The sequence below is a fragment of the Heterodontus francisci genome, chromosome 39 (genome assembly GCF_036365525.1).
Source record: "Heterodontus francisci isolate sHetFra1 chromosome 39, sHetFra1.hap1, whole genome shotgun sequence".
Classification (NCBI taxonomy): Eukaryota; Metazoa; Chordata; class Chondrichthyes; order Heterodontiformes; family Heterodontidae; genus Heterodontus; species Heterodontus francisci.
In genome coordinates this window covers 40,730,364-40,755,290 of record NC_090409.1, presented here as the reverse complement: position 1 = coordinate 40,755,290, position 24,927 = coordinate 40,730,364, and the positions used below count along the sequence as shown (strand labels likewise).

The 24,927-nt window shown below is 53.9% G+C and overlaps 2 protein-coding genes across 3 annotated transcripts in view; one reads left to right on the top strand and one right to left on the bottom strand.

Annotated features, from left to right (window-relative positions):
- The window catches only part of LOC137352776 (myelin-associated glycoprotein-like), a 51,373-nt gene extending 41,712 nt beyond the window's left edge, over positions 1-9,661 (top strand). The window contains exons 3-6 of the mRNA XM_068018582.1: positions 918-1,211; positions 2,299-2,404; positions 6,002-6,083; positions 7,642-9,661. Coding sequence (XP_067874683.1) covers positions 918-1,211; positions 2,299-2,404; positions 6,002-6,083; positions 7,642-7,881 — 722 coding nt within the window. The 3' untranslated portion in view covers positions 7,882-9,661. The remainder of the gene's footprint in view (positions 1-917; positions 1,212-2,298; positions 2,405-6,001; positions 6,084-7,641) is intronic.
- Positions 9,662-11,983: 2,322 nt separating this feature from the next.
- LOC137352774 (B-cell receptor CD22-like) overlaps positions 11,984-24,927 on the bottom strand; it is a 76,843-nt gene continuing 63,899 nt past the window's right edge. The window contains exons 17-20 of one of the 2 annotated variants that reach the window (XM_068018579.1): positions 23,217-23,368; positions 20,650-20,728; positions 15,123-15,302; positions 11,984-13,330 (exon numbers count right to left, since the gene is read on the bottom strand). In XM_068018579.1, coding sequence (XP_067874680.1) covers positions 15,132-15,302; positions 20,650-20,728; positions 23,217-23,368 — 402 coding nt within the window. In that variant the 3' untranslated portion in view covers positions 11,984-13,330; positions 15,123-15,131. Of the gene's footprint in view, positions 13,331-15,122; positions 15,303-20,649; positions 20,729-23,216; positions 23,369-24,927 lie in introns of those variants that run through there. The other variant, XM_068018580.1, reaches the window with a different exon arrangement.

Below are 24,927 nucleotides of genomic sequence, written 5' to 3'. Positions count from 1 at the left end.
TCCTGCGGTGAGTAACTCACCTCCTGACTCCCCAAAGCCTGTCCACCATCTACAAGGCACAAGTCAGGAATGTGATGGAATACTCTCCACTTGCCTGGATGGCTGCAGCTCCAACAACACTCAAGAAGCTCGACACCATCCAGGACAAAGCAGCCCACTTGATTGGCTCCCCATCCTCAAACATTCACTCCCTCCACCACCGGCGCACAGTGTCAGCAGTGTGTACCATCTACAAGATGCACTGCAGCAACTCACCAAGGATCCTTAGACAGCGCCGCCCAAACCCGCGACCTCTACCAACTAGAAGGACAAGGGCAGCAGATGCAGGGGAACACCACCACCTGCAAGTTCCCCTCCAAGTCACACACCATCCTGACTTGGAACTATATCACCGTTCCTTCACTGTCGCTGGGTCAAAATCCTGGAACTCCCTTCCTAACAGCACTGTGGGTGTACCTACCCCACATGGACTGCAGCGGTTCAAGAAGGCAGCTCACCACCACCTTCTCAAGGGGCAATTAGGGATGGGCGATAAATGCTGGGGTTTCTGCATCTGTGACACTTTCTTAAAAATGATTTTTCTGTCCATTCGGACCCGGGACCCTGCTCCCCCATTTATGCATTTCAATGAGATCACCTCTCATTCTTCCAAACTCCAGAGAATATCGGCCCATTCTACTCAATCTCTCCTCATCGGACAACCCTCTAATCCCGGGAATCAGTCTACTGAATCTTCATTACACTCCCTCTAAGGCAAGTCTATCCTTCATTAGGTATGGAGACCAGAACTGTACACAGTGCTCCAGGTGCGGTCTCACCAAAACCCTGTATAATCGCAGCGAGACTCCCTCACTGTTATACTCCCAACCCACTCCCAATAAAGGGGTAACATTCCATTTCCGTTCTTCCCTCCTCAGACAAGCCGGAGATTTCCCGGGAGTCGACGTGCGCTCGCAGGGCGGAGGGAGTCACCTGCGTCTGCATGGCAAGATCCAACCCACCTGGAGACCTCACCTGGCAACTCCCCCATGCCAACGTCAGCGGCAACCAAACGCAGGGAGGTTTCGTGGCGTGGCAGGTCGTAGACGGGCACCTGGTGACTGGCTCCCTGGCCCTGACAGGACACCAGGGCGAGGAGGATGTGACGGCCTTCTGCACCGTTAGAAACCCACATGGGGAAGCCATGTTCAAGGTGTATCTGTGGGTCAAAGGTGAGAGCGTGGCTTGGGATCGAAGGAAGAGAGACAGGGAGAGAAAGTTAACTTCAGAATGTGGCAATCAGTTTGCGCACAGCAAGATCCCAGAAACAGCAATGTGATAATGACCCAGATCATCTGTTTTTTTTTAGTGATGTTGGTTGAGGGATAAATATTGTCCCCAGGACACCGGGGAGAACTTCCCACCTGCTCTTCTTCCAAATAGTGGCCGTGGGATCTTTTACCCCAACCTGAGAGGGCAGACGGGGGCCTCGGTTTAATGTCTCATCTGAAAGATGGCACCTCCGACAGTGTGGCACTCCCTCAGTACTGACCCTCCGACAGTGCTGCACTCCCTCAGTACTGACCCTCTGACAGTGCGGCACTCCCTCAGTACTGACCCTCCGACAGTGCGGCACTCCCTCAGTACTGACCCTCCGTCAGTGCAGCACTCCCTCTGTACTGACCCTCCGATAATGCAGCGCTCCCTCAGTACTGACCCTCCGTCAGTGCAGCACTCCCTTAGTACTGACCCTCCGACAGTGCAGCACTCCCTCAGTACTGACCCTCCGACAGTGCAGCGCTCCCTCAGTACTGACCCTCCGACAGTGCAGCACTCCCTCAGTACTGACCCTCTGACAGTGCAGCACTCCCTCAGTACTGACCCTCTGACAGTGCAGCACTCCCTCAGTACTGACCCTCCGACAGTGCAGCACTCCCTCAGTACTGACCCTCCGACAGTGCAGCACTCCCTCAGTACTGACCCTCCGACAGTGCAGCACTCCCTCAGTACTGACCCTCCGACAGTGCAGCACTCCCTCAGTACTGACCCTCCGACAGTGCAGCACTCCCTCAGTACTGGCACCGTGGAGTGTTGGCCTGGATAGTGGGGTTAACTCTTTGTATCGATGACCCTCTAACGGTGAAACAGGAGAACCCAGTGAAGTTGAGCTGTGCTGACACTAATTGATAGTCTCTCTGAGATGCTGCAGGTCTGCTGAAAGTGATGGAACAGACCGAGGTACTTTGTTTCTGCTCTCTCTCTCTCTCTCTCTCTGTCTGCCCTCGATCAGATCGAGTAACTCCTGATCTGTGTTTGCAGGGGAAAGCCCTGATCACTTCCACATGATACTCTGCGTACTTGCCGGAGCACTTGGAATGCTTATTTTATCCCTCATACTGTGTCGGATAATCGTCTGCTGTCGAAGGTGAGAACATATGCTGATCAGCAGCACCATTAAACTGCATTTCTATAGCGCCTTTCCCCACCTCAGCACCTCCCAAAATGCTTTGCAGCCAATGGAGTGCTTTTTTGTTTGAAGCGCGGTCACTGTTTGTAATGTAGGAACCGCGGCAGCTAATTGGCGCACAGCAAGATCCCACAAACCGCAATGCGATAATGACCCGGGTCGTCTGTCTTTTTTTTCAAGTGATGTTGGTTGAGGGATAAATATTGTCCCCAGGACACCGGGGAGAACTCCCCCCCCTGCTCTTCTTCCAAATAGTGGCCGTGGGATCTTTTACTTCACCTTCAATGTCTCTCCGATAATCTGGCCATTGAATTTGGAGTCTGCTGTTCGACCTGTTCTGCAACCTCTCCGCTGTGCTAATTTGCCATCCCCTCTATTTTCGTCACTGTCATTCATTCATTCCCTGTCTCCGATACCTTGCCAAACTTTCCTCCCTCTCTCCTTCCCTCTCTCCTTCCCTCTCTCCCTCCCTCTCTCCTTCCCTCTCTCCTTCCCTTTCTCCCTCCCTCTCTCCTTCCCTCTCTCCTTCCCTCTCCCCTTCCCTCTCTCCTTCCCTCTCTCCTTCCCTTTCTCCCTTCCTCTCTCCTTCCCTCTCTCCCTCCCTCTCTCCCTCCCTCGCTCCTTCCCTCTCTCCCTCCCTCTCTCCCTCCCTCTCTCCCTCCCTCTCTCCCTCCCTCTCTCCCTCCCTCTCTCCTTCCCTCTCTCCTTCCCTCTCTCCCTCCATCTCTCCTTCCCTCGCTCCTTCCCTCTCTCCCTCCCTCTCTCCCTCCCTCTCTCCTTCCCTCTCCCCTTCCCTCGCTCCTTCCCTCGCTCCTTCCCTCTCTCCCTCCCTCTCTCCTTCCCTCTCTCCTTCCCTCTCTCCCTCCCACTCTCCCTCCCTCTCTCCTTCCCTCTCTCCCGCCCTCTCTCCTTCCCTCTCTCCCTTCCTCTCTCCTTCCCTCTCTCCTTCCCTCTCTCCTTCCCTCGCTCCTTCCCTCTCTCCCTCCCTCTCTCCCTCCCTCTCTCCTTCCCTCTCACCCTCCCTCTCTCCTTCCCTCTCTCCTTCCCTCTCTCCCTCCCTCTCTCCCTCCCTCTCTCCCTCCCTCTCTCCTTCCAGCTCTCCCTCCCTCTGTCCCTCCCTCTCTCCTTTCCTCTCTCCTTCCCTCTCTCCCTCCCTCTCTCCCTCCCTCTCTCCTTCCCTCTCTCGTTCCCTCTCTCCCTCCCTCTCTCCCGCCCTCTCTCCCGCCCTCTCTCCCGCCCTCTCTCCCTCCCTCCCTCCCTCTCTCCCTCCCTCTCTCCTTCCCTCTCTCCCTCCCTCTCTCCTTCCCTCTCTCCTCCCTCTCTCCCTCCCTCCCTCCCTCTCTCCTTCCCTCTCTCCTTCCCTCTCTCCTTCCCTCTCTCCCTCCCTCTCTCCCTCCCTCTCTCCCTCCCTCTCTCCCTCCCTCTCTCCCTCACTCTCTCCATCCCTCTCTCCTGCCCTCCCTCCTTCCAGCTCTCCTTCCCTCTCTCCCTCCCTCTCTCCCTCCCTCTCTCTTTCCCTCTCTCCCTCCCTCTCTCCTTCCCTCTCTCTCCCTCCCTCTCTCCTTCCCTCTCTCCCTCCCTCTCTCCTTCCCTCTCTCCCTCCCTCTCTCCCTCCCTCTCTCCCTCCCTCTCTCCCTCCCTCTCTCCTTCCCTCTCTCCTTCCCTCTCCCCTTCCCTCTCCCCTTCCCTCTCTCCCTCCCTCTCTCCCTCCCTCTCTCCTTCCCTCTCTCCTTCCCTTTCTCCCTTCCTCTCTCCTTCCCTCTCTCCCTCCCTCTCTCCCTCCCTCGCTCCTGCCCTCTCTCTTTCCCTCCCTCTCTCCCTCCCTCTCTCCCTCCCTCTCTCCCTCCCTCGCTCCCTCCCTCTCTCCCTCCCTCTCTCCTTCCCTCTCTCCTTCCCTCTCTCCCTCCATCTCTCCTTCCCTCGCTCCTTCCCTCTCTCCCTCCCTCTCTCCCTCCCTCTCTCCTTCCCTCTCCCCTTCCCTCGCTCCTTCTCTCGCTCCTTCCCTCTCTCCCTCCCTCTCTCCTTCCCTCTCTCCCGCCCTCTCTCCTTCCCTCTCTCCCTTCCTCTCTCCCTTCCCTCTCCCCTTCCCTCTCTCCCTCCCTCTCTCCCTCCCTCTCTCCTTCCCTCTCCCCTTCCCTCGCTCCTTCTCTCGCTCCTTCCCTCTCTCCCTCCCTCTCTCCTTCCCTCTCTCCCGCCCTCTCTCCTTCCCTCTCTCCCTTCCTCTCTCCCTTCCTCTCTCCCTTCCCTCTCCCCTTCCCTCTCCCCTTCCCTCTCTCCTTCCCTCTCTCCTTCCCTCGCTCCTTCCCTCTCTCCCTCCCTCTCTCCATCCCTCTCTCCCTCCCTCTCTCCTGCCCTCCCTCCTTCCAGCTCTCCTTCCCTCTCTCCCTCCCTCTCTCCCTCCCTCTCTCCTTCCCTCTCTCCTTCCCTTTCTCCCTTCCTCTCTCCTTCCCTCTCTCCCTCCCTCTCTCCCTCCCTCTCTCCTTCCCTCTCTCCCTCCCTCTCTCCTTCCCTCTCTCCTTCCCTCTCTCCTTCCCTCTCTCCTTCCCTCTCCCCTTCCCTCTCCCCTTCCCTCTCCCCTTCCCTCTCTCCCTCCCTCTCTCCCTCCCTCTCTCCTTCCCTCTCTCCTTCCCTCTCTCCCTCCCTCTCTCCCTCCCTCTCTCCTTCCAGCTCTCCTTCCCTCTCTCCCTCCCTCTCTCCCTCCCTCTCTCCCTCCCTCTCCCCCTCCCTCACTCCCTCCCTCTCTCCCTCCCTCTCTCCCTCCCTCTCTCCTTCTCTCTCCCCTTCTCTCTCTCCTTCCCTCTCTCCTTCCCTCTCTCCTTCCCTCTCTCCCTCCCTCACTCCCTCCCTTCCACTTCACTTGTGAGGAGAGGACAGATCCGTACGGCCATACAAATTAGGAGCAGGAGGTGGCCATTCGCCTCCTCGAGCCTGCCCCCCCCCCCCACCCAGTTCAATAAGACCCTGGCCGATTTTCTACCTCATCTCCACTTTCCCGCCCTGTCCCTCGATTCTCTCAACGCCCGAAAATCTCTCGATCTCGGTCTTGAATCCACTCAACGACTGATCATCCACAGCTCTCTGGGGTAGAGAATTCCAGAGATTCACAACCCTCTGAGTGAAGACATTCCTCCTCATCTCAGTCCCCAATGGCCGACCCCCTTATCCTGAGACTGGGACCCCCCCCAACCCCCCCCCCCCAGTTCTAGACTCTCCAGCCGGGGGGGAAAACAGCCTCTCAACATCTCCCCTGTCAAACCCTCTGAGAATTTTACACGTTTCGATGAAATCACCTCTCATTCTTCTAAACCCCAGAGAATATCGGCCCATTCTACTCAATCTCCCCTCATCGGACGACCCCCTCATCCCGGGAATCAGTCTGGTGAACCGTCATTACACCTTCTTATGTCCAGGGAATGTCGGGGTTTGTAAAAATAAGATAAACTGCGCTGCGTGGCAGTGAAATTATCGCCAGCTCCGGTTTTTCCTCGTTCGTGCCCTAATTAACACGGGTGCCGATTTTGAGTGATGTGTGCGTTTGTTTGCTCTTTGTTGCAGAAAGACGAAGCCAGCGGCAGTTACGGACGCAGAAATGGAAGTTCTCGCTGGTCAGGTCACGCCCGTGCTTGCAGCCAGCTTGGTATAACAGAACCCACCCCTACTTCATCTAGTCACTGAGTAGATTATTCACCTATACACATTGCAACTGCCTGTTGTCCTGAGCTCGGCACAGGGGCGAGAGTACATCAGCCCATGGGCTATTATCGCACAGGCCATCATACCTGTGCCAGCTCTTTGAAATACCCCAATCCCCCTCCTGCTCTTTCCCCATCGCCCCCCACACCTTTCCCTTTCAAACCTTGATGCAGTGGGCGAGATAGAGGGAAAGTGTATCCTCTGGTGGGGGGAGGGGGAGTCCAGAACAAGGGGGCAGAACCTTAAAATCAGAGCCAGGCCGTTCAGGGGGTGACGTCACGAATCACTTCTTCACACAAAGGGGAGTGGGAATCTGGAACTCTCTCTCCCCCCAAAAAAAGCCGTCGAGGCCGGGGGATCAATTGGAACTTTCAAACCCGAGATTGATGGATTTTTACTGGGTGAGGGGATTAAGGGTTACAGAACCAAGGTGGGGAGATGGAGTTAAGATACAGATCAGTCATGATCTCATTGAATGGTGGAACAGGCTCGAGGGGCTGAATGGGCCTCCTCCTGTTCCTGTGTAACAGACTCGAGAGGGGCTGAATGGGCCTCCTCCTGTTCCTGTGTAACAGGCTCAAGAGGGGCTGAATGGGCCTCCTCCTGTTCCTGTGTAACAGGCTCAAGAGGGGGCTGAATGGGCCTCCTCCTGTTCCTGTGTAACAGGCTCGAGAGGGGGCTGAATGGGCCTCCTCCTGTTCCTGTGTAACAGGCTCAAGAGGGGCTGAATGGGCCTCCTCCTGTTCCTGTGTAACAGGCTCGAGAGGGGGCTGAATGGGCCTCCTCCTGTTCCTGTGTAACAGGCTCAAGAGGGGCTGAATGGGCCTCCTCCTGTTCCTGTGTAACAGGCTCGAGAGGGGGGCTGAATGGGCCTCCTCCTGTTCCTGTGTAACAGGCTCGAGAGGGGCTGAATGGACGTCCTCCTGTTCCTGTGTAACAGGCTCGAGAGGGGCTGAATGGACCTCCTCCTGTTCCTGTGTAACAGGCTCGAGAGGGGGGCTGAATGGGCCTCCTCCTGTTCCTGTGTAACAGGCTCGAGAGGGGCTGAATGGGCCTCCTCCTGTTCCTGTGTAACAGGCTCGAGAGGGGGCTGAATGGGCCTCCTCCTGTTCCTGTGTAACAGACTCGAGAGGGGCTGAATGGGCCTCCTCCTGTTCCTGTGTAACAGGGGTGAGAGGGGGGCTGAATGGGCCTCCTCCTGTTCCTGTGTAACACGCTCGAGAGGGGCTGAATGGGCCTCCTCCTGTTCCTGTGTAACAGGGGTGAGAGGGGGGCTGAATGGGCCTCCTCCTGTTCCTGTGTAACAGGGGTGAGAGGGGGGCTGAACGGGCCTCCTCCTGTTCATGTGTAACAGGCTCGAGAGGGGGCTGAATGGGCCTCCTCCTGTTCCTGTGTAACAGGCTCGAGAGGGGCTGAATGGGCCTCCTCCTGTTCCTGCGAGCTCGGGAGCTGTGAGGGAGAATCTGTTGAGTGATCTGTTGCCTCCTATGTTTGTGTTTCAGGTGGAGGTGGACGTGGAGGTGGAGGAAGAGGGAGGGGAGGAGGTCGGCAGCTTGACGGAGGAGGTGAGCGAGGCAGGGAGTCTGAAGCCTGAGGAGAATGGCGAGGCAGCGGGATCGGAAGCAGAGACACAGCTACAGGAGCTTCACTACGCCTGCATCGACTTCTCCAAGGCCCGGTCCTGCGACGCGGTTGTCGGAACCAGAGACAGCACGCAGTACGCGGAGATTAAACTGCAGTGAGGCTGGGGATGTGTGGGTCAGGCCATGGTCCTATCACCCGTCTCCCCTCCCTGCCCGAGCCGTTACACAGGAGGCCAAGCGACAGGCTGCTTCAGAAGCTACAGAATCGGTCACTCCCTACAACCCTGCCTATCTCTGTAACCTCCTCCAGCCCCTACAACCCTCCCTATCTCTGTAACCTCCTCCAGCCTCTACAACCCTCCCTATCTCTGTAACCATCTCCAGTCCCTACAACCCTCCCTATCTCTGTAACCATCTCCAGTCCCTACAACCCTCCCTATCTCTGTAACCTCCTCCAGCCTCTACAACCCTCCCTATCTCTGTAACCATCTCCAGTCCCTACAACCCTCCCTATCTCTGTAACCTCCTCCAGCCCCTACAACCCTCCCTATCTCTGTAACCTCCTCCAGCCCCCTACAACCTTCCGAGATCTCTGCGCTCCCTCCAATTCCGGCCTCTTGCCCGTCCCCCCGATTCCCATCGCTCCACCATTGTCGGCCGTGCCTTCAGCTGCCTGGGGGCCCTGAGCTCTGGAATTCCCTCCCTAAAACTCTCCGCCTTTCTCTCTCTTTTTAAATTTGGGATCTCAGTGACACTGGCAAGATACGAGGCAACAACAACAATTTGTATTTACGTAGCGCAGTCCAACGTCCCAGGGTGCTTCACAGCAGCGAAAATGTGACACAATCTGACCCCGAGCCGCATCAGGAGATATCAGGGACCATCGACCAAAAGCTCGGTCAGAGAGGTCGGTTTTTTAAGGAGCGTCCTAAAGGAGGAGAGAGAGAGAGAGGCGGAGAGGTTTAGGGAGGGAATTCCAGAGCTTAGGGCCCCCAGGCAGCTGAAGGCACGGCCGACAATGGTGGAGCGATGGGAATCGGGGGGACGGGCGAGAGTGAAGCAATGGCAGATTCAGTTCCCTGAAGGACATTCCCGGAGCAGTCGGTTTGTGGCGGGGTTTGAAATCGGGGGTCAGTGCGTGAAGTCTGCAAGTCTGGCGGTCAGGGGGTCGATGTTAGACCTCTCCCATTCTGGAGGTCGCGGGCGTGGGGAGGTAAGACCCGTGCCTGACCCCCACCCCCCCCCCGTCTGTTATCAGTGCGTGTGTGTGTGTGTGTCTCATTCCCCGCTCTTGTAAACTGCTGAGATCGGAGTCTGCTGAATTTAAGTAATAGATTCTCTGGTGCGGAGCTCCCTTAATATTTACCACTGTTCCCCACTTTCAGATGTGTTACTTGCCGATTGCAGTCCTTCCCTTTTTTGCTTTCATCCCTCAATTCCCAGCCTCTGAACTCACTTTACACCCTCTCACGTCTCCCCCCACCTCCCAGTGCTGATAAGGGGGTCGCGGAACTGAGATTAAGCCGTGTCCCATGTTGGACGATTCCCCTTCCGTTCCCAGCCCTCGACTCCCTCCCAGCGCCCTGCTAGAATTCAGGAATAGTGCAGCACAGGGGGGGAAGGCCATTCAGCCCATGGTGCGGGTGCCACCTCTTTGAAAGAGCTAGTCAAGCAGCCCCACAAAGCTGAGACACGTCTGTGCTTCACAGGGTCAGCTTGTCACTTCAATGGGCTGATAAGGCTTGTGAACTTTAAAGAGTGTACTTTCCAGTTAATTAAATTAATGCCTGTGAGTAAATACTGGGACACGTATTGAAAATGCGCCAAACTGTGACAAGATTTGCACAGGGAATTGCGAATTATTCGGACGAGTTCTGTTACTTTCGACTGTAAATGAATATATTTTATATAAAGTTAATTGTAAATGTTTGTTGCACAATTCTCGCCTTTCAAAAGACTGCTTTCTTTTCACATGTGTTCCTGGGATGTGGGCGTCACAGGCCAGGCCAGCATTTATTCCCCGTCCCTAATTGCCCCTTGAGAAGGTGGTGGTGAGCTGCCTTCTTGAACCGCTGCAGTCCACGTGCAGCAACGACAGAAGTAAGACGTGCATTTCTCTACCCCCTTTCCCCACCTCAGGATGTCCCAAAGCGCGTCACGGCCAATGCAGGACATCTTTTGAAGTGCGGTCTCGGTTGCAGTGTGGGAAACGCGGCAGCCGATTTGCGCGCAGCAAGATCCCACAGACAGCGATGTGATAATGACCCAGATCATCTGTCTTTTTTTTTAGTGATGTTGGTTGAGGGATAAATATTGTCCCGAGGACACCGGGGAGAACTCCCCCCCACCACCCCCGCGCTCCTCCCCCCACCCCCCCCCACCCGGCTCTTCTTACAAATAGTGGCCGTGGGATCTTTTACACCCACCTGAGAGGGCAGACGGGGGCCTCGGTTTAATGTCTCATCTGAAAGACGGCACCTCTGAGTGCAGCACTCCCTCAGTACTGACCCTGTGACAGTGCGGCACTCCCTCAGTACTGACCCTGGGACAGTGCAGCACTCCCTCAGTACTGACCCTGGGACAGTGCAGCACTCCCTCAGTACTGACCCTGGGACAGTGCAGCACTCCCTCAGTACTGACCCTGTGACAGTGCAGCATTCCCTCAGTACTGACCCTCCGACAGTGCAGCATTCCCTCAGTACTGACCCTCCGACAGTGCAGCATTCCCTCAGTACTGACCCTGTGACAGTCTGGAATGGGGAATTAAACTCATGAGCTTCTGGCACAGTAATGACAGCTGAGAGTTGTGTAACAGTGCCTGTCAGTGTGACTGGAAGGAAGTTGCTGTGTTATATTAGTGTTTTAAGTGCTGATGAAATCTTTCGAAGCGGAAAAAATCTAATCTGTTCCGCATTTATAGCAACTGTGTGACCACAAATCAAAACCGTTAGATTCAGCCCATCCAAATCCCTGCTACCCACCCCCAGTGTCCCAACGCGCACCGAATCCCGTTCACCTGTCACCCCCTGTTACTCGTTGACCTACAGTGACCTACCCGGTCCGGCAACACCTCGAGTTTAAAATTCACATCCTTGTTTTCAAATCCCTCCATGGCCTCCTCACCCCCTCCCTATCTCTGTAACCTCCTGCAGCCCCTACAACCCTCCCCTATCTCTGTAACCTCCTCCAGCCCCTACAACCCTCCCGATCTCTGTAACCACCTCCAGCCCCTACAACCCTCCCTATCTCTGTAACCTCCTCCAGGCCCCTACAACCCTCCCTATCTCTGTAACCTCCTCCAGGCCCCTACAACCCTCCCTATCTCTGTAACCTCCTCCAGGCCCTACAACCCTCCCTATCTCTGTAACCTCCTCCAGCCCCTACAACCCTCCCTATCTCTGTAACCTCCTCCAGGCCCCTACAATCCTCCCTATCTCTGTAACCTCCTCCAACCCCTACAACCCTCCCTATCTCTGTAACCTCCTCCAGGCCCCGAACAACCCTCCCTATCTCTGTAACCTCCTCCAACCCCTACAACCCTCCCTATCTCTGTAACCTCCTCCAGCCCCTACAACCCTCCCTATCTCTGTAACCTCCTCCAACCCCTACAACCCTCCCTATCTCTGTAACCTCCTCCAACCCCGACAACCCTCCCTATCTCTGTAACCTCCTCCAGCCCCTACAACCCTCCCTATCTCTGTAACCTCCTCCAGCTCCTACAACCCTCCCTATCTCTGTAACCTCCTCCAGCCCCGACAACCCTCCCTATCTCTGAACCTCCTCCAGCCCCTACAACCCTCTGAGATCTCTGCGCTCCCTCCAGTTCCGGCCTCTCGCCCATCCCCCAATTCCCTTCGCTCCACCATCGGTGGCCGAGCCTTCAGCTGCCTGGGGGCCCTAAGCTCTGGAATTCCCTCCCTAAACCTCTCCACCTCTCTCTCTCTCCTCCTTTAAGACGCTCCTTAAAAACCGACCTCTTTGAGTGAAATTTGAACACTTGTGCACATCGTCAGCAATGGGGGCCCGAATGCTTCTGTAGCTGAATTTTTTAATACTTTATCAAAACATTTTACTCAAGTAGCAACAGTCTGCAAAATGCACATTGGCCCTAAGCATGGCTAACAGACCATAGAATTACAGAACAGTACGACGGAGGAGACGACCATTCAGCCCATCCTGCCTGTGCTAACTCTTGGAAAGATCTGTCCAATTAGTCCCCATCTCACCCCCCCCCCCCCCCCCACCCCCCCGCCCTGCTCTTTCCCCCATCGTCCTGCAAATTTTTCCCCTTCCAGTATTTCCCCAATTCCCCCCTTTTGAAAGTTACTATTGAATCTGCTTCCACCGCCCTTTCAGGCAGCGCGTTCCAGATCACAACAACTCACTGCGTCAAAAACATTCTCCTCCTCTCCCCCCCCTCTGGTTCTTTTACCCATTATCCTCAATCTGTGTCCCTCTGGTTACCGACCCTCCTGCCACTGGGAACAGCTGCAGTGTCCCGACAGTCTCAGATGGGCAAACTCCACGTGGGTTGGCGGACGAACCGTGGGATCTTCCTGGCAAAGCTGTAGCCTGGCACTTGGAGCTACATGTACCCTCCCCCCGGGGAGTCATCACATTTTTAATCCATTCATATCTGACATAAATAACACAGAATGATATTCTGAGCACAACCGATACTCAAGAGATTGATAAAGGTTGGGTGGGCTCCGATAAGAATGCACAGTCAGGGTAGCGATTGCCAACACTGTTTTGTTTCATGTTGTTTTCAACGCATAACCAACCCTGCCCCAACCCCTGTTTCCATTGGTTGCTGGGCCCACCCAATCACACAAGGTCCCACCTTCCCTCATGCCCAATCAGATAAGCCTATGGTCTTTTTGTCATCCCCAATTAAATGCCTCTGACTTGCCTGGCAATCCAATATTTTCCCCCCACAGATTTAAGAGGTTTTTTCCAACCCCAAAATGATTGTAAAAAAAACAAAAAACATTCAAAGCAAATGAAACAATAAAACCGCTAAATTCTCTTGAATACTCCTGGGATATTTCCTCATGGGCGTTTTCGGCAGTAGGTGTCCTGGAGATTGACTGTCCATTCCTGGAAGCTCCAGCGCGATCGTAAAGTGTTGGCAAGTCTACGGAAAAACGGAACAGTGCAGAACTCCAGGTGTGGTCCAACCAAGGCATATGGAGACCGGAACTGTGCACAGTGCTCCAAGTGTGGTCCAACCGAGGTATATGGAGAGCGGAACTGTGCACAGTGCTCCAAGTGTGGTCCAACCGAAGTATATGGAGACCGGAACTGTGCACAGTGCTCCGAGTGTGGTCGAACCGAGGTACATGGAGCCCGGAACTGTGCACAGTGCTCCCGGTGTGGTCTAACCAAGGGATATGGAGACCGGAACTGTGCACAGTGCTCCATGTGTGATCCTGCTGGGAAAGAAATGGTTGCCAAAACTCCAGCGTGTCAAGCAAGAATCGTTCAATGAAGTCTGAATAATTCAACTTTGTTTCCTTGTCACAGTTCCTTCCTGAGGGAAGGGGCAATGCTGAAATGCTTCATCCTGCTTGAATGCAGTTCATTGTCCCCTGAGTGACCGGTGGAACTGGGAGCAGGAGAATGAGAGAGAGAGAGAGAAAGAGAAAGAGAAAGAGAGTGTGTTAACTGCGAAATAGAATTACACAGAATTTACAGCACATGAACAGGCCATTCGGCCCATCTATTTTGTTTCACCCCCCCTCTTCATCTCACTCTATCACCATATCCTTTATTATGAATGCTTCCATTTTTTTCTTAAATTTGGAAGATTTGTAGTTTCTAACTGAAAAGGATGTATTTTGTTTGACAAGGGTCACTGAGAGGTTTGTGTTCTAAACAGTTACTGGAAGGCACCTGCTTTTCAAATAATTACCCAGCAGGGTTTTTTTTGACTTGGGGAAAGATGTTTACAGAGAAGTGACAGGTCAAGATTTATAGGGGTCTGGAGGCTTGACTCATGTGACATTGCTTCTGGTTTCTCTTTGGACAGTGAGTTGGGATCTGGACAATCTCTTGAAAAGACAGTTGGGAAAAACCTGCCAAGGGAGCAACACCCAGCTCAGTCCATTCCAACTCTTTGAAAAAAGCCTGCCCGTTCTCATCTCTTGAGAAGCTGCGATGCAAGTATAAGAAACTGCCTGAAATCCCTGTTACTGCATTTTCCCTGGAACACCTGCCCAAACTGAGCTTCAACGTCGCCAGACAGGAACTGTTCTTGGAAGATTCCAGTGACAGCCGTCGAGACGTATTTGGGACGCTAAACCAGATTGGACATCTGACATCTTTTCATGTCTTCTCTTTTTTTTCTTCAAGAATTAGCTGGTGTTTTGGCCAACGTATCCTTTATTTGTGTTTTTTTTTTTGTATGAGAGCTCTAAAAGAGTAAATCTCTTTATTTTTCGGTTAACCGGGGTGTGTCTGTGTGTATGTGTGTGTCTGTGTGTGTGTCAGATAAAAAGGGAACTTTAATATTTCAATCTGTGTGTTAATGCTTTGCTGCATTACTGGTTAAGACTTGTATTATAATAAACTGACAGTTTTGTAGTTTATTAATGAAACCTGGTCACCGTATAAGTAACTGGGAAAAAAAATTAGTATTGTTTGTGACCTGTTGGGAAATGGAATGAGAATAAACAGTGCACTCCGCCCATCTCGGTTGCAACACTTTCTATTCCTTTTTCCCTCATGTGTTTATCCAGCTTCCCCCTTAAATGCATCGATACTATTCACCTCAACCACTCCCTGTGGGAGCGAGTTCCACATTCTCACCACTCTCTGGGGAAAGAGGTTTCTCCGGAATTCCCCATCGGATTTATTAGTGACTGTCTTATATTGATGGCCCCGAGTTCTGGTCTCTCCCCCCCACACAAGTGGAAACATCTTCTCTACGTCTACCCGATCGAAACCCCTCCATAATCTCCGGCTCAGCTACAGTGCCTCACGCGGTAGTCAAATAGCAACTACCCCACATCTGTCGGACCTGCACCCCACACCCCAAACCCAACATCCGCACTCCTGCCCCCACCATCCAGCTCTCTGCTGGGGGATTTGTGGAAACCCCGATTCCCAACGCTCCACCATTGGCGGCCGTGCCTTCAGCTGCCCTGGCGCCCTAAGCTCTGGAATTCCCTCCCTAAACCTCTCCGCCTCCCTCTCTCCTCCTTAAAGACGCTCCTTAAAAACCGGTCGCCGGTCCCTAATATCTCCTGACGTGGCTCGGGGTCAGAATGTGTCTGATTTATGCTCCTGTCAAGCACCTTGGGAGATTTTACTGCATAAAAGGCGCTATATGAATGCAGCTTGTTTTTGGCCATCACCTCCTGTCATGTTAATTCAAGGAATCATTCAGCAGTTGGTACCTGAGTGGGTTAAAACCGAACGGCAATGTAATTAATGCTGTCCTCGGAATCATGGCGTTGAATGCGGTTGCTGGGCTGCTTTAAGTGCATGACAGACGTGTAATTAATCTCGTCCTCACTTGTATCATCATCGTCTGCATACAACGGGCTGACATTTTCATAATCATCATTGGCTGGTTGCTGCAAGTCAGGCAAAATGAGAATGAGTTCGTCACAGGTCTGCACCGCCTTCCCTCTCTACTCTCACTCTCAACTATGGCTCCCAGTGTTTAGCTACTCTTCCTCTTGACTGCAGCTCAGACAGGCTGCACTGCACTGTCGGAGGGTCAGTACTGAGGGAGTGCCGCACTGTCGGAGGGTCAGTACTGAGGGAGTGCCGCTCTGTCGGAGGGTCAGTACTGAGGGAGTGCTGCACTGTCGGAGGGTCAGTACTGAGGGAGTGCCGCTCTGTCGGAGGGTCAGTACTGAGGGAGTGCCGCACTGTCGGAGGGTCAGTACTGAGGGAGTGCTGCACTGTCGGTGGGTCAGTACTGAGGGAGTGCCGCACTGTCGGAGGGTCAGTACTGAGGGAGTGCTGCACTGTCGGAGGGTCAGTACTGAGGGAGTGCTGCACTGTCGGTGGGTCAGTACTGAGGGAGTGCCGCACTGTCGGAGGGTCAGTACTGAGGGAGTGCTGCACTGTCGGAGGTGCCGTCTTTCAGATGAGACATTAAACCGAGGCCCCCGTCTGCCCTCTCAGGTGGGTGCAAAAGATCCCACGGCCACTATTTGGAAGAAGAGCGGGGGGTGGGGTGGGGAGTTCTCCCCGGTGTCCTGGGGACAATATTTATCCCTCAACCAATTGTCCGTTTACCTTTCACCCCCTCAGGACATCCCATGGGGCTTCACAGGCAATGAAGTGCTGTTTTGAAGTGCGGTCACTGCTTGTAATGCAGGAAACGCAGCAGCTAAAGTGCGCACAGCAAGATCCCACAAGCAGCAATGTGATAATGACCCAGATCATCTGGTTTTTTTTTTTAGGGATGTCGGTTGAGGGATAAATATTGTCCCCAGGACACCGGGGAGAACTCCCCCCCTGCTCCTCTTCCAAATAGTGGCCGTGGGATCTTTTACACCCGCCCGAGAGGGCAGACGTTTTTTTCCCCTCCCAGTATTTCCCCAATTCCCCCCTTTTGAAAGTAACTATTGAATCTGCTTCCACCGCCCTTTCAGGCAGCGCGTTCCAGATCACAACAACCTGGGCACAGTTGAGCAAAGGCTCCTTCGCCTTTTAGCGGGTTTCGTTCTCTCTGGGCGCCCGAAACCCACGTTGCAAAGTTCAGGAACTGAAATGACTCGGTCCTGAAGGAAGTACCTCGGGTCAAATTGAAAATCGGAGCGACTCAGACACGCAGCTGGTTTGACGAATACCAACTGGGAGACGTGACTCGCAGAGAACAGAGTTTCCACTCGGGACAGACCCAGCCTAATCTCAGAGAATCGCGCAGCACAGGCCGAGCCCACTCGGCCCATCATAACTGTGCCGGTTTGTGTAAAGATCTATCCAATTAGTCCCTCCTTACCCCTCGCATTTCCTCTTTCCCCAACGCCCTGCAAATTATTTCCCCTTCAAGTATTTATTGAATCTGTCCAGCTACATTTCCCAACCATCGACACGATTAGACTGTGAGTCCTTCTGAAACTGTGCCCCAGTGAAAAGTGATGCAAGGGGACAGTAACAATTACGAAATATATCTGGCGTTTGAAGATGCAATGAACTGATGTGAAGCAATCATTTACTGTACAGTCCGTCACTCCCCAATCGCAGAATGTGATAATGCTTCCCGCAAATCGACATCATCTTTTCCCACCTCCGGTCCGGCAACACGTCTCAATCCTTGTCTTCAAATCCCTTCATGGCCTCCACATGACCCCCCTCCCTATCTCTGTAACCTCCTCCATCCCCGACAACCCTCCCTATCTCTGTAACCTCCTCCAGCCCCGACAACACTCCCTATCTCTGTAACTTCCTCCAGTCCCGACAACCCTCCCTATCTCTGTAACCTCCTCCAGCCTCGACAACCCTCCCTATCTCTGTAACCTCCTCCAGCCCCGACAACCCTCCCTATCTCTGTAACCTCCTCCAGCCCCGACAACCCTCCCTATCTCTGTAACCTCCTCCAGCCCCGACAACCCTCCCTATCTCTGTAACCTCCTCCAGCCCCGACAACCCTCCCTATCTCTGTAACCTCCTCCAGCCCTGACAACCCTCCCTATCTCTGTAACCTCCTCCAGCCCCGACAACCCTCCCTATCTCTGTAACCTCCTCCAGCCCTGACAACCCTCCCTATCTCTGTAACCTCCTCCAGCCCCTACAACCCTCCCTATCTCTGTAACTTCCTCCAGTCCCGACAACCCTCCCTATCTCTGTAACCTCCTCCATCCCCGACAACCCTCCCTATCTCTGTAACCTCCTCCAGCCCCGACAATACTCCCTATCTCTGTAACCTCCTCCAGCCCCGACAACCCTCCCTATCTCTGTAACCTCCTCCAGCCCCGACAACCCTCCCTATCTCTGTAACCTCCTCCAGACCCGACAACCCTCCCTATCTCTGTAACCTCCTCCAGCCCCGACAACCCTCCCTATCTCTGTAACCTCCTCCAGCCCCGACAACCCTCCCTATCTCTGTTCCCTCCTCCAGCCCCGACAACCCTCCCTATCTCTGTTACCTCCTCCAGCCCCGACAACCCTCCCTATCTCTGTTACCTCCTCCAGCCCCGACAACCCTCCCTATCTCTGTATCCTCCTCCAGCCCCAACAACCCTCCCTATCTCTGTAACTTCCTCCAGCCCCTACAACGCTCCCTATCTCTGTAACCTCCTCCAGCCCCTACAACCCTCCCTATCTCTGTAACCTCCTTCAACCCCGACAACCCTCCCTATCTCTGTAACCTCCTCCAGCCCCGACAACCCTCCCTATCTCTGTAACCTCCTCCATCCCCTACAACCCTCCCTATCTCTGTAACCTCCTCCAGCCCCTACAACCCTCCCTATCTCTGTAACCTCCTCCAGCCCCTGCAACCCTCCCTATCTCTGTAACCTCCTCCAGCCTCTACAACCTTCCCTATCTCTGTAACCTCCTCCAGCCCCTACAACCCTCCCTATCTCTGTAACCTCCTCCAGCCCCTACAACCCTCCCTATCTCTGTAACCTCCTCCAGCCCCTACAACCCTCCCTATCTCTGTAACCTCCTCCAGCCCCAACAACCCTCTCTATCTCTGTAACCTCCTCCAGCCCCTACAACCCTCCCTATCTCTGTAACCTCCTCCAGCCCCTACAACCCTCTCTATCTCTGTAACCTCCTCCAGCCCCGACAACCCTCCCTGTCTCTGTAACCTCCTCTAGCCCCTACAACCCTCCCTATCTCTGTAACCTCCTCCAGCCCCGACAACCCTCCCTATCTCTGAAACCTCCTCCAGCCCCTACAACCCTCCCTATCTCTGTAACCTCCTCCAGCCCCGACAACCCTCCCTATCTCTGTAACCTCCTCCGGCCCCTACAACCCTCCCTATCTCTGTAATCTCCTCCAGCCCCTACAACCCTCCCTATCTCTGTAACCTCCTCCAGCCCCTACAACCCTCCCTATCTCTGTAACCTCCTCCAGCCCCGACAACCCTCCCTATCTCTGTAACCTCCTCCAGCCCCGACAACCCTCCCCATCTCTGTAACCTCCTCCAGCCCCTACAACCCTCCCCATCTCTGTAACCTCCTCCAGCCCCTACAACCCTCCCTATCTCTGTAACCTCCTCCAGCCCCTACATCCCTCCCTATCTCTGCAACCTCCTCCAGCCTCTACATCCCTCCCTATCTCTGCAACCTCCTCCAGCCCCTACAACCCTCCCTATCTCTGTAACCTCCTCCAGTCCCTACAACCCTCCCTATCTCTGTAACCTCCTCCAGCCCCTACAACCCTCCCTATCTCTGTTACCTCCTCCATCACCTACAACCCTCCCTATCTCTGTAACCTCCTCCGGCCCCTACAACCCTCCCTATCTCTGTAACCTCCTCCAGCCCCGACAACCCTCCCTATCTCTGTAACCTCTTCCAGCCCCTATAACCCTCCCTATCTCTGCAACCTCCTCCAGCCCCTACAACCCTCCCTATCTCTGTAACCTCCTCCAGTCCCTACAACCCTCCCTATCTCTGTAACCTCCTCCAGCCCCTACAACCCTCCCTATCTCTGTAACCTCCTCCAGCCCCGACAACCCTCCCTATCTATGTAACCTCCTCCAGCCCCTACAACCCTCCGAGATCGCTGCGCTCCCTCCAATTCCGTCCTCTCTCCCATCCCCCGATTCCCATCTCTCCACCATTGGCGGCCGTGCCTTCAGCTGCCTGGGGGCCCTAAGCTCTGGAATTCCCTCCCTGAACCTCTCCGCCTCTCTCTCCCTCTCCTCCTTTAAGACGCTCCTTAAAAAACCGAGCTCTCTGACCGAGCTTTTGGTCGATGGTCCCTGATATCTCCTGATGTGGTTCGGGGTCAAATTTTGTCTGATTTACGCTCCTGCGAAGCACCCTGGGGAATATATGTTGTGGCTGTCAAGGCGCTGTGTGAATGCAGGTTGTTGTTGTAAATTGGCTATTTTGGCCAGTACTTCCGTCATGTTAAATTTAACCCGTCAGTCGTCGAGGAAGGCAAAATTAACCAGAAAAGAAGTCGGAATATCGCAAAAACAAAAGTGACACGGCTCGAAATGCCCCCCTGAGAGGGGGCAATTATTCCCTCTGGCACGAGACGTGACTCCAGTCTCACACGCGATGGGCGGAAGCTGATAAAGGCGCCATTGTACTCATGGAAGAGCAGGGACGGCACTCCCCCGTGACCTGGGCCAAGGTCGCTGTCCCCGCCCACACCACCAGAGACATTTGTCCATTTCACTGCCTGTGGGATCTTGCTGTTCACAGATAGGCAGCTGCGTTTCCAACATTACAACAGTGACCACACGTCCTAAAATAAAACTACATTGGCTGTGAGGGGCTTTGGGACGTCATGAGTGGTTGAATGGCGCTAGAGAAATGGAGAGGTGGGGGGGGTGGTGGGTGTCGAGAATTTTAAGGAAGGTTTTAGCTGTATTACCCTCTGGGACCAGCAGATGGTGGTGTCGCTGCACAGAACAACAGCGATCCCACTTATTAAAGGGGAATTACTCTGACAGTGCGGCACTCCCTCAGTACTGACCCTCCGACAGTACGGCACTCCCTCAGTACTGACCATCCGACAGTGCGCCACTCCCTCAGTACTGACCCTCCGACAGTGCGGCACTCCCTCAGTACTGACCATCCGACAGTGCGGCACTCCCTCAGTACTGACCCTCCGACAGTGCAGCACTCCCTCAGGACTGACCCTCCGACAGTGCAGCACTCCCTCAGTAATGACACACACAAGTCATCCAGTAACCTAGGGGGCAGTGTACCCAGAGTCAATCCGTAAAGCAAAGGTGTGAACCGAACACATCAATGGTATCCCATTGCATGCAGGGTGTTATACCTTGGATGGAGGAGGTGGTTTCTGTACCAGACTGTAAATAACACTCGGCTCAGCATTGTAATTCGCTTTCTTCCCTCTCCTGAGAAAATCAGAAAAAATGCATTAGAAAACGAGAAATAAAATTATCACACACTCTCCTGGCCCGATCTCCCATCTCCTACCCTCCGTAAACTTCAGCCCACCCCGAACTCTGCTGCCCCCGTGTCCTAACTCGCACCGAGTCCCGTTAACCCATCACCCTCTGTTACTCGCTGACCGACACTGACTCCCAGTCCGTCAACACCCCCATTTTAATATTCACATCCTCATTTTCAAATCCTTCCCTATCTCTGTAACCTCCTCCAGCCCCGAAAACCATCCCTATCTCTGTAACCTCCTCCAGTCCCTACAACCCTCCATTTCTCTGTAACCTCCTCCAGCCCCTACAACCCTCCCTATCTCTGTAACCTCCTCCAGCCCCTACAACCCTCCCTATCTCTGTAACCTCCTCCAGCCCCTACAACCCTCCCTATCTCTGTAACCTCCTCCAGCCCCGAAAACCATCCCTATCTCTGTAACCTCCTCCAGCCCCTACAACCCTCCCTATCTCTGTAACCTCCTCCAGCCCCAACAACCCTCCCTATCTCAGCGTTCCACCAATTCCGGCCTCTTGCCCATCCCCCGATTCCCTGCAAAGGTGACTTGTAGTTTGCAAATGTTAAAAATTGCGCAGACTGGGCTTTGTCTCCCCTCGAGTGTAGAAGATTAAGGGGGTGATCGAATCGAGGGGGGTTTAAGATGATTAAAGGATTCGATCGGGTCGATAGAGAGAAACTATTTCCTCTGGTGGGGGGGAGGGGGGAGTCCAGAACAAGGGGGCAGAACCTTAAAATCAGAGCCAGGCCGTTCAGGGTCAGAATGGGCCTCCTCCTGTTCCTGTGTAACAGGCTCGAGAGGGGCCGAATGGGCCTCCTCCTGTTCCTGTGTAACAGGCTCGAGAGGGGCTGAATGGGCCTCCTCCTGTTCCAGTGTAACAGGCTCGAGAGGGGCCGAATGGGCCTCCTCCTGTTCCTGTGTAACAGGCTCGAGAGGGGCTGAATGGGCCTCCTCCTGTTCCTGTGTAACAGGCTCGAGAGGGGCTGAATGGGCCTCCTCCTGTTCCTGTGTAACAGGCTCGAGAGGGGCTGAATGGGCCTCCTCCTGTTCCTGTGTAACAGTCTCGAGAGGGGCTGAATGGCCTTCCTGTGAAATCCTTGCCATTCCATTGGATGAGACTCCATCCTTTTGGCACCAATCAAGTCATTTTTTTCCAATATGTTTCTCAGGCATTTTCTGTTAATATTCATTCATGGGATGTGGGCGTCACTGGCCAGGCCAGCATTTATTGCCCATCCCTAATTGCCCCTTGAGAAGGTGGTGGTGAGCTGCCTTCTTGAACCGCTGCAGTCCATGTGGGGTAGGTACACCCACAGTGCTGTTAGGAAGGGAGTTCCAGGATTTTTACCCAGCGACAGTGAAGGAACGGCGATATAGTTCCAAGTCAGGATGGTGTGTGACTTGGAGGGGAACTTGCAGGTGGTGGTGTTCCCATGCATCTGCTGCCCTTGTCCTTCTAGTTGGTGGAGGTCACGGGTTTGGAAGGTGCTGTCTCAGGAGCCTTGGTGCATCTTGTAGATGGTACACATCGCTGTCACTGTGAGTCGGTGGTGGAGGAAGTGAATGTTTGAGGATGGGGTGCCAATCAAGCGGGCTGCTTTGTCCTGGATGGTGTCGAGCTTCTTGAGTGTTGTTGGAGCTGCACCCATCCAGGCAAGTGGAGAGTATTCCATCACACTCCTGACTTGTGCCTTGTAGATGGTGGACAGGCTTTGGGGAGTCAGGAGGTGAGTTACTCGCCTCAGGATTCCCAGCCTCTGACCTGCTCTTGTAGCCACGGTATTTATATGGCTACTCCAGTTCAGTTTCTGGTCAACGGTGGCCCCCAGGATGTTGATAGTGGGGGATTCAGCGATGGTAATGCCATTGAATGTCAAGGGTTTAGAATCTCTCTTTGAGATGGTCATTGCCTGGCACTTGTGTGGCGCAAATGTTATCCGTGTCTTGTTGCATATGGGCATAGACCTCTTCAGTATCTGAGGAGTTGTGAATGGTTCTGAACATTGTGCAATCATCAGTGAACATCCCCACTTCTGACCATATGATTGAAGGAAGGTCATTGATGAAGCAGCTGAAGATGGTTGGGCCTCGGACACTACCCTGAGGTACTCCTGCAGTGATGTCCTGGAGCTCAGATGATTGACCTCCAACAGCCACAACCATCTTCCTTTGCGCTAGGTATGACTCCAACTAGCGGAGGGTTTTCCCCCCGATTCCCATTGACTCCAGCTGAGCTCGGTCAGTGTTAGCAGTGTGTACCATTTATAACGCCCGGGGTCCCCTGTGCTTCATTAACCGCTCTCCCAACCTGTCCTACCACCTTCAATGATTAGTACACACGCTCCCCCAGGTCTCTCTGCTCCTGCACACCCCGCCTGCCCCCCCCCCCCCCTGTAGAATTTCACCCTTTATTTTATATTGCCTCTACATACCGAGCTGCTTCCTGGTGCTGTGGTCCTCTGTCTCTGCCGTTCTTTGTGAAGCTAATCGAAGCATACTGCACACCCTCGCCCTGTACCGCAGTGCTCTGTCTATCCATGCTCTCCAACATCACCATATTCTCATACGTCGTCGTTTCCCTCGGCTGGTAAAGCAGAGCACAGGTGAATTTCCCCAGTCCCTTCTCAACAACCGACATTTACAAAGGGTCTTAGATGTGTAAACACATCCCGACACATTCATAGGTCTGGGCTGTGGCACCAATCTGCAGAGGATGTATGCAGTGGCTTAGTAGGTTTAGCGTCATCTCTCTGTCTCTGTCTCTGTCTCTCTCTGTTTCTCTCTCTGTCTCTGTGTCTCTCTATCTCTCTGTGTCTGTCTCTCCCTCTCTGTCTCTGTCTCTCTCTGTCTCTCTCTGTCTCTCTCTCTCTCTGTTTCTCTCTCTGTCTCTGTGTCTCTCTATCTCTCTGTCTCTGTCTCTCCCTCTCTCTCTCTGTCTCTGTTTCTCTCTCTGTCTCTGTGTCTCTCTATCTCTCTGTCTCTGTCTCTGTCTCTGTGTCTCTCTATCTCTCTGTCTCTGTCTCTCCCTCTGTCTCTGTCTCTCTCTGTCTCTGTCTCTGTCTCTCTCTGTTACTCTCTCTGTCTCTATCTCTCTCTGTTTCTCTCTCTGTCTCTGTCTCTCTATCTCTCTGTGTCTGTCCCTCCCTCTCTGTCTCTGTCTCTCTCTGTCTCTCTCTGTCTCTCTCTCTCTCTCTGTTTCTCTCTCTGTCTCTGTCTCTCTATCTCTCTGTCTCTGTCTCTCCCTCTCTGTCTCTGTCTCTCTCTGTCTCTCTCTTTCTCTGTCTCTCTCTCTGTTTCTCTCTCTGTCTCTGTGTCTCTCTATCTCTCTGTCTCTGTCTCTCCCTCTCTGTCGCTGTTTCTCTCTCTCTCTCTTTCTCTGTCTCTCTCTCTGTCACTGTTTCTCTCTCTCTCTCTCTCTCTGTCTCTCTCTCTCTGTGCCTGTCATTGCCTCTCTCTCTCTGTCTCTGTGTCTCTCCCTTTCAATCACTCTGTCTCTCACTTCCTGTCTCTCTCTCTCTGTCTCTCTCTCTCTGTCTCTCTCTGTCTCCGTGTCTCTCTGTCTCTCCAGCTCTCTCTCTATCTCTCTGTTGCTGTTTCTCTCTCTCTGTCCCTGTATTTGTCTCTCTCTGTCTCTGTACATCTCTCTTTCAATCTCCATCACTCTGTCTCTCTCTTCCTGTCTCTCTCTCTGCCTCTTTCTCTGTTTCTCTCTCTCTCTCTCTATCTCTCTCTCACCACAGAGTCAGAGGTCCTGTGTTCCAGACTCCAATCCAAAGACTTCAACACAAAATCGAGGCTGCACTCCCAATGTCAGTACTGAGGGAGTGCTGCACTGTCAGAGGGTCAGTACTGAGGGAGCGCAGCACTGTCGGAGGGTCAGTATTGAGGGAGTTCTGCACTGTCGGGCGTCAGTACTGAGGGAGTGCTGCACTGTCGGAGGGTCAGTACTGAGGGAGCGCAGCACTGTCGGAGGGTCAGTACTGAGGGAGTGCCGCACTGTCGGAGGGTCAGTATTGAGGGAGTTCTGCACTGTCGGGCGTCAGTACTGAGGGAGTGCTGCACTGTCGGAGGGTCAGTACTGAGGGAGTGCTGCACTGTCGGAGGGTCAGTACTGAGGGAGCGCTGCATTGTTGGAGGGTCAGT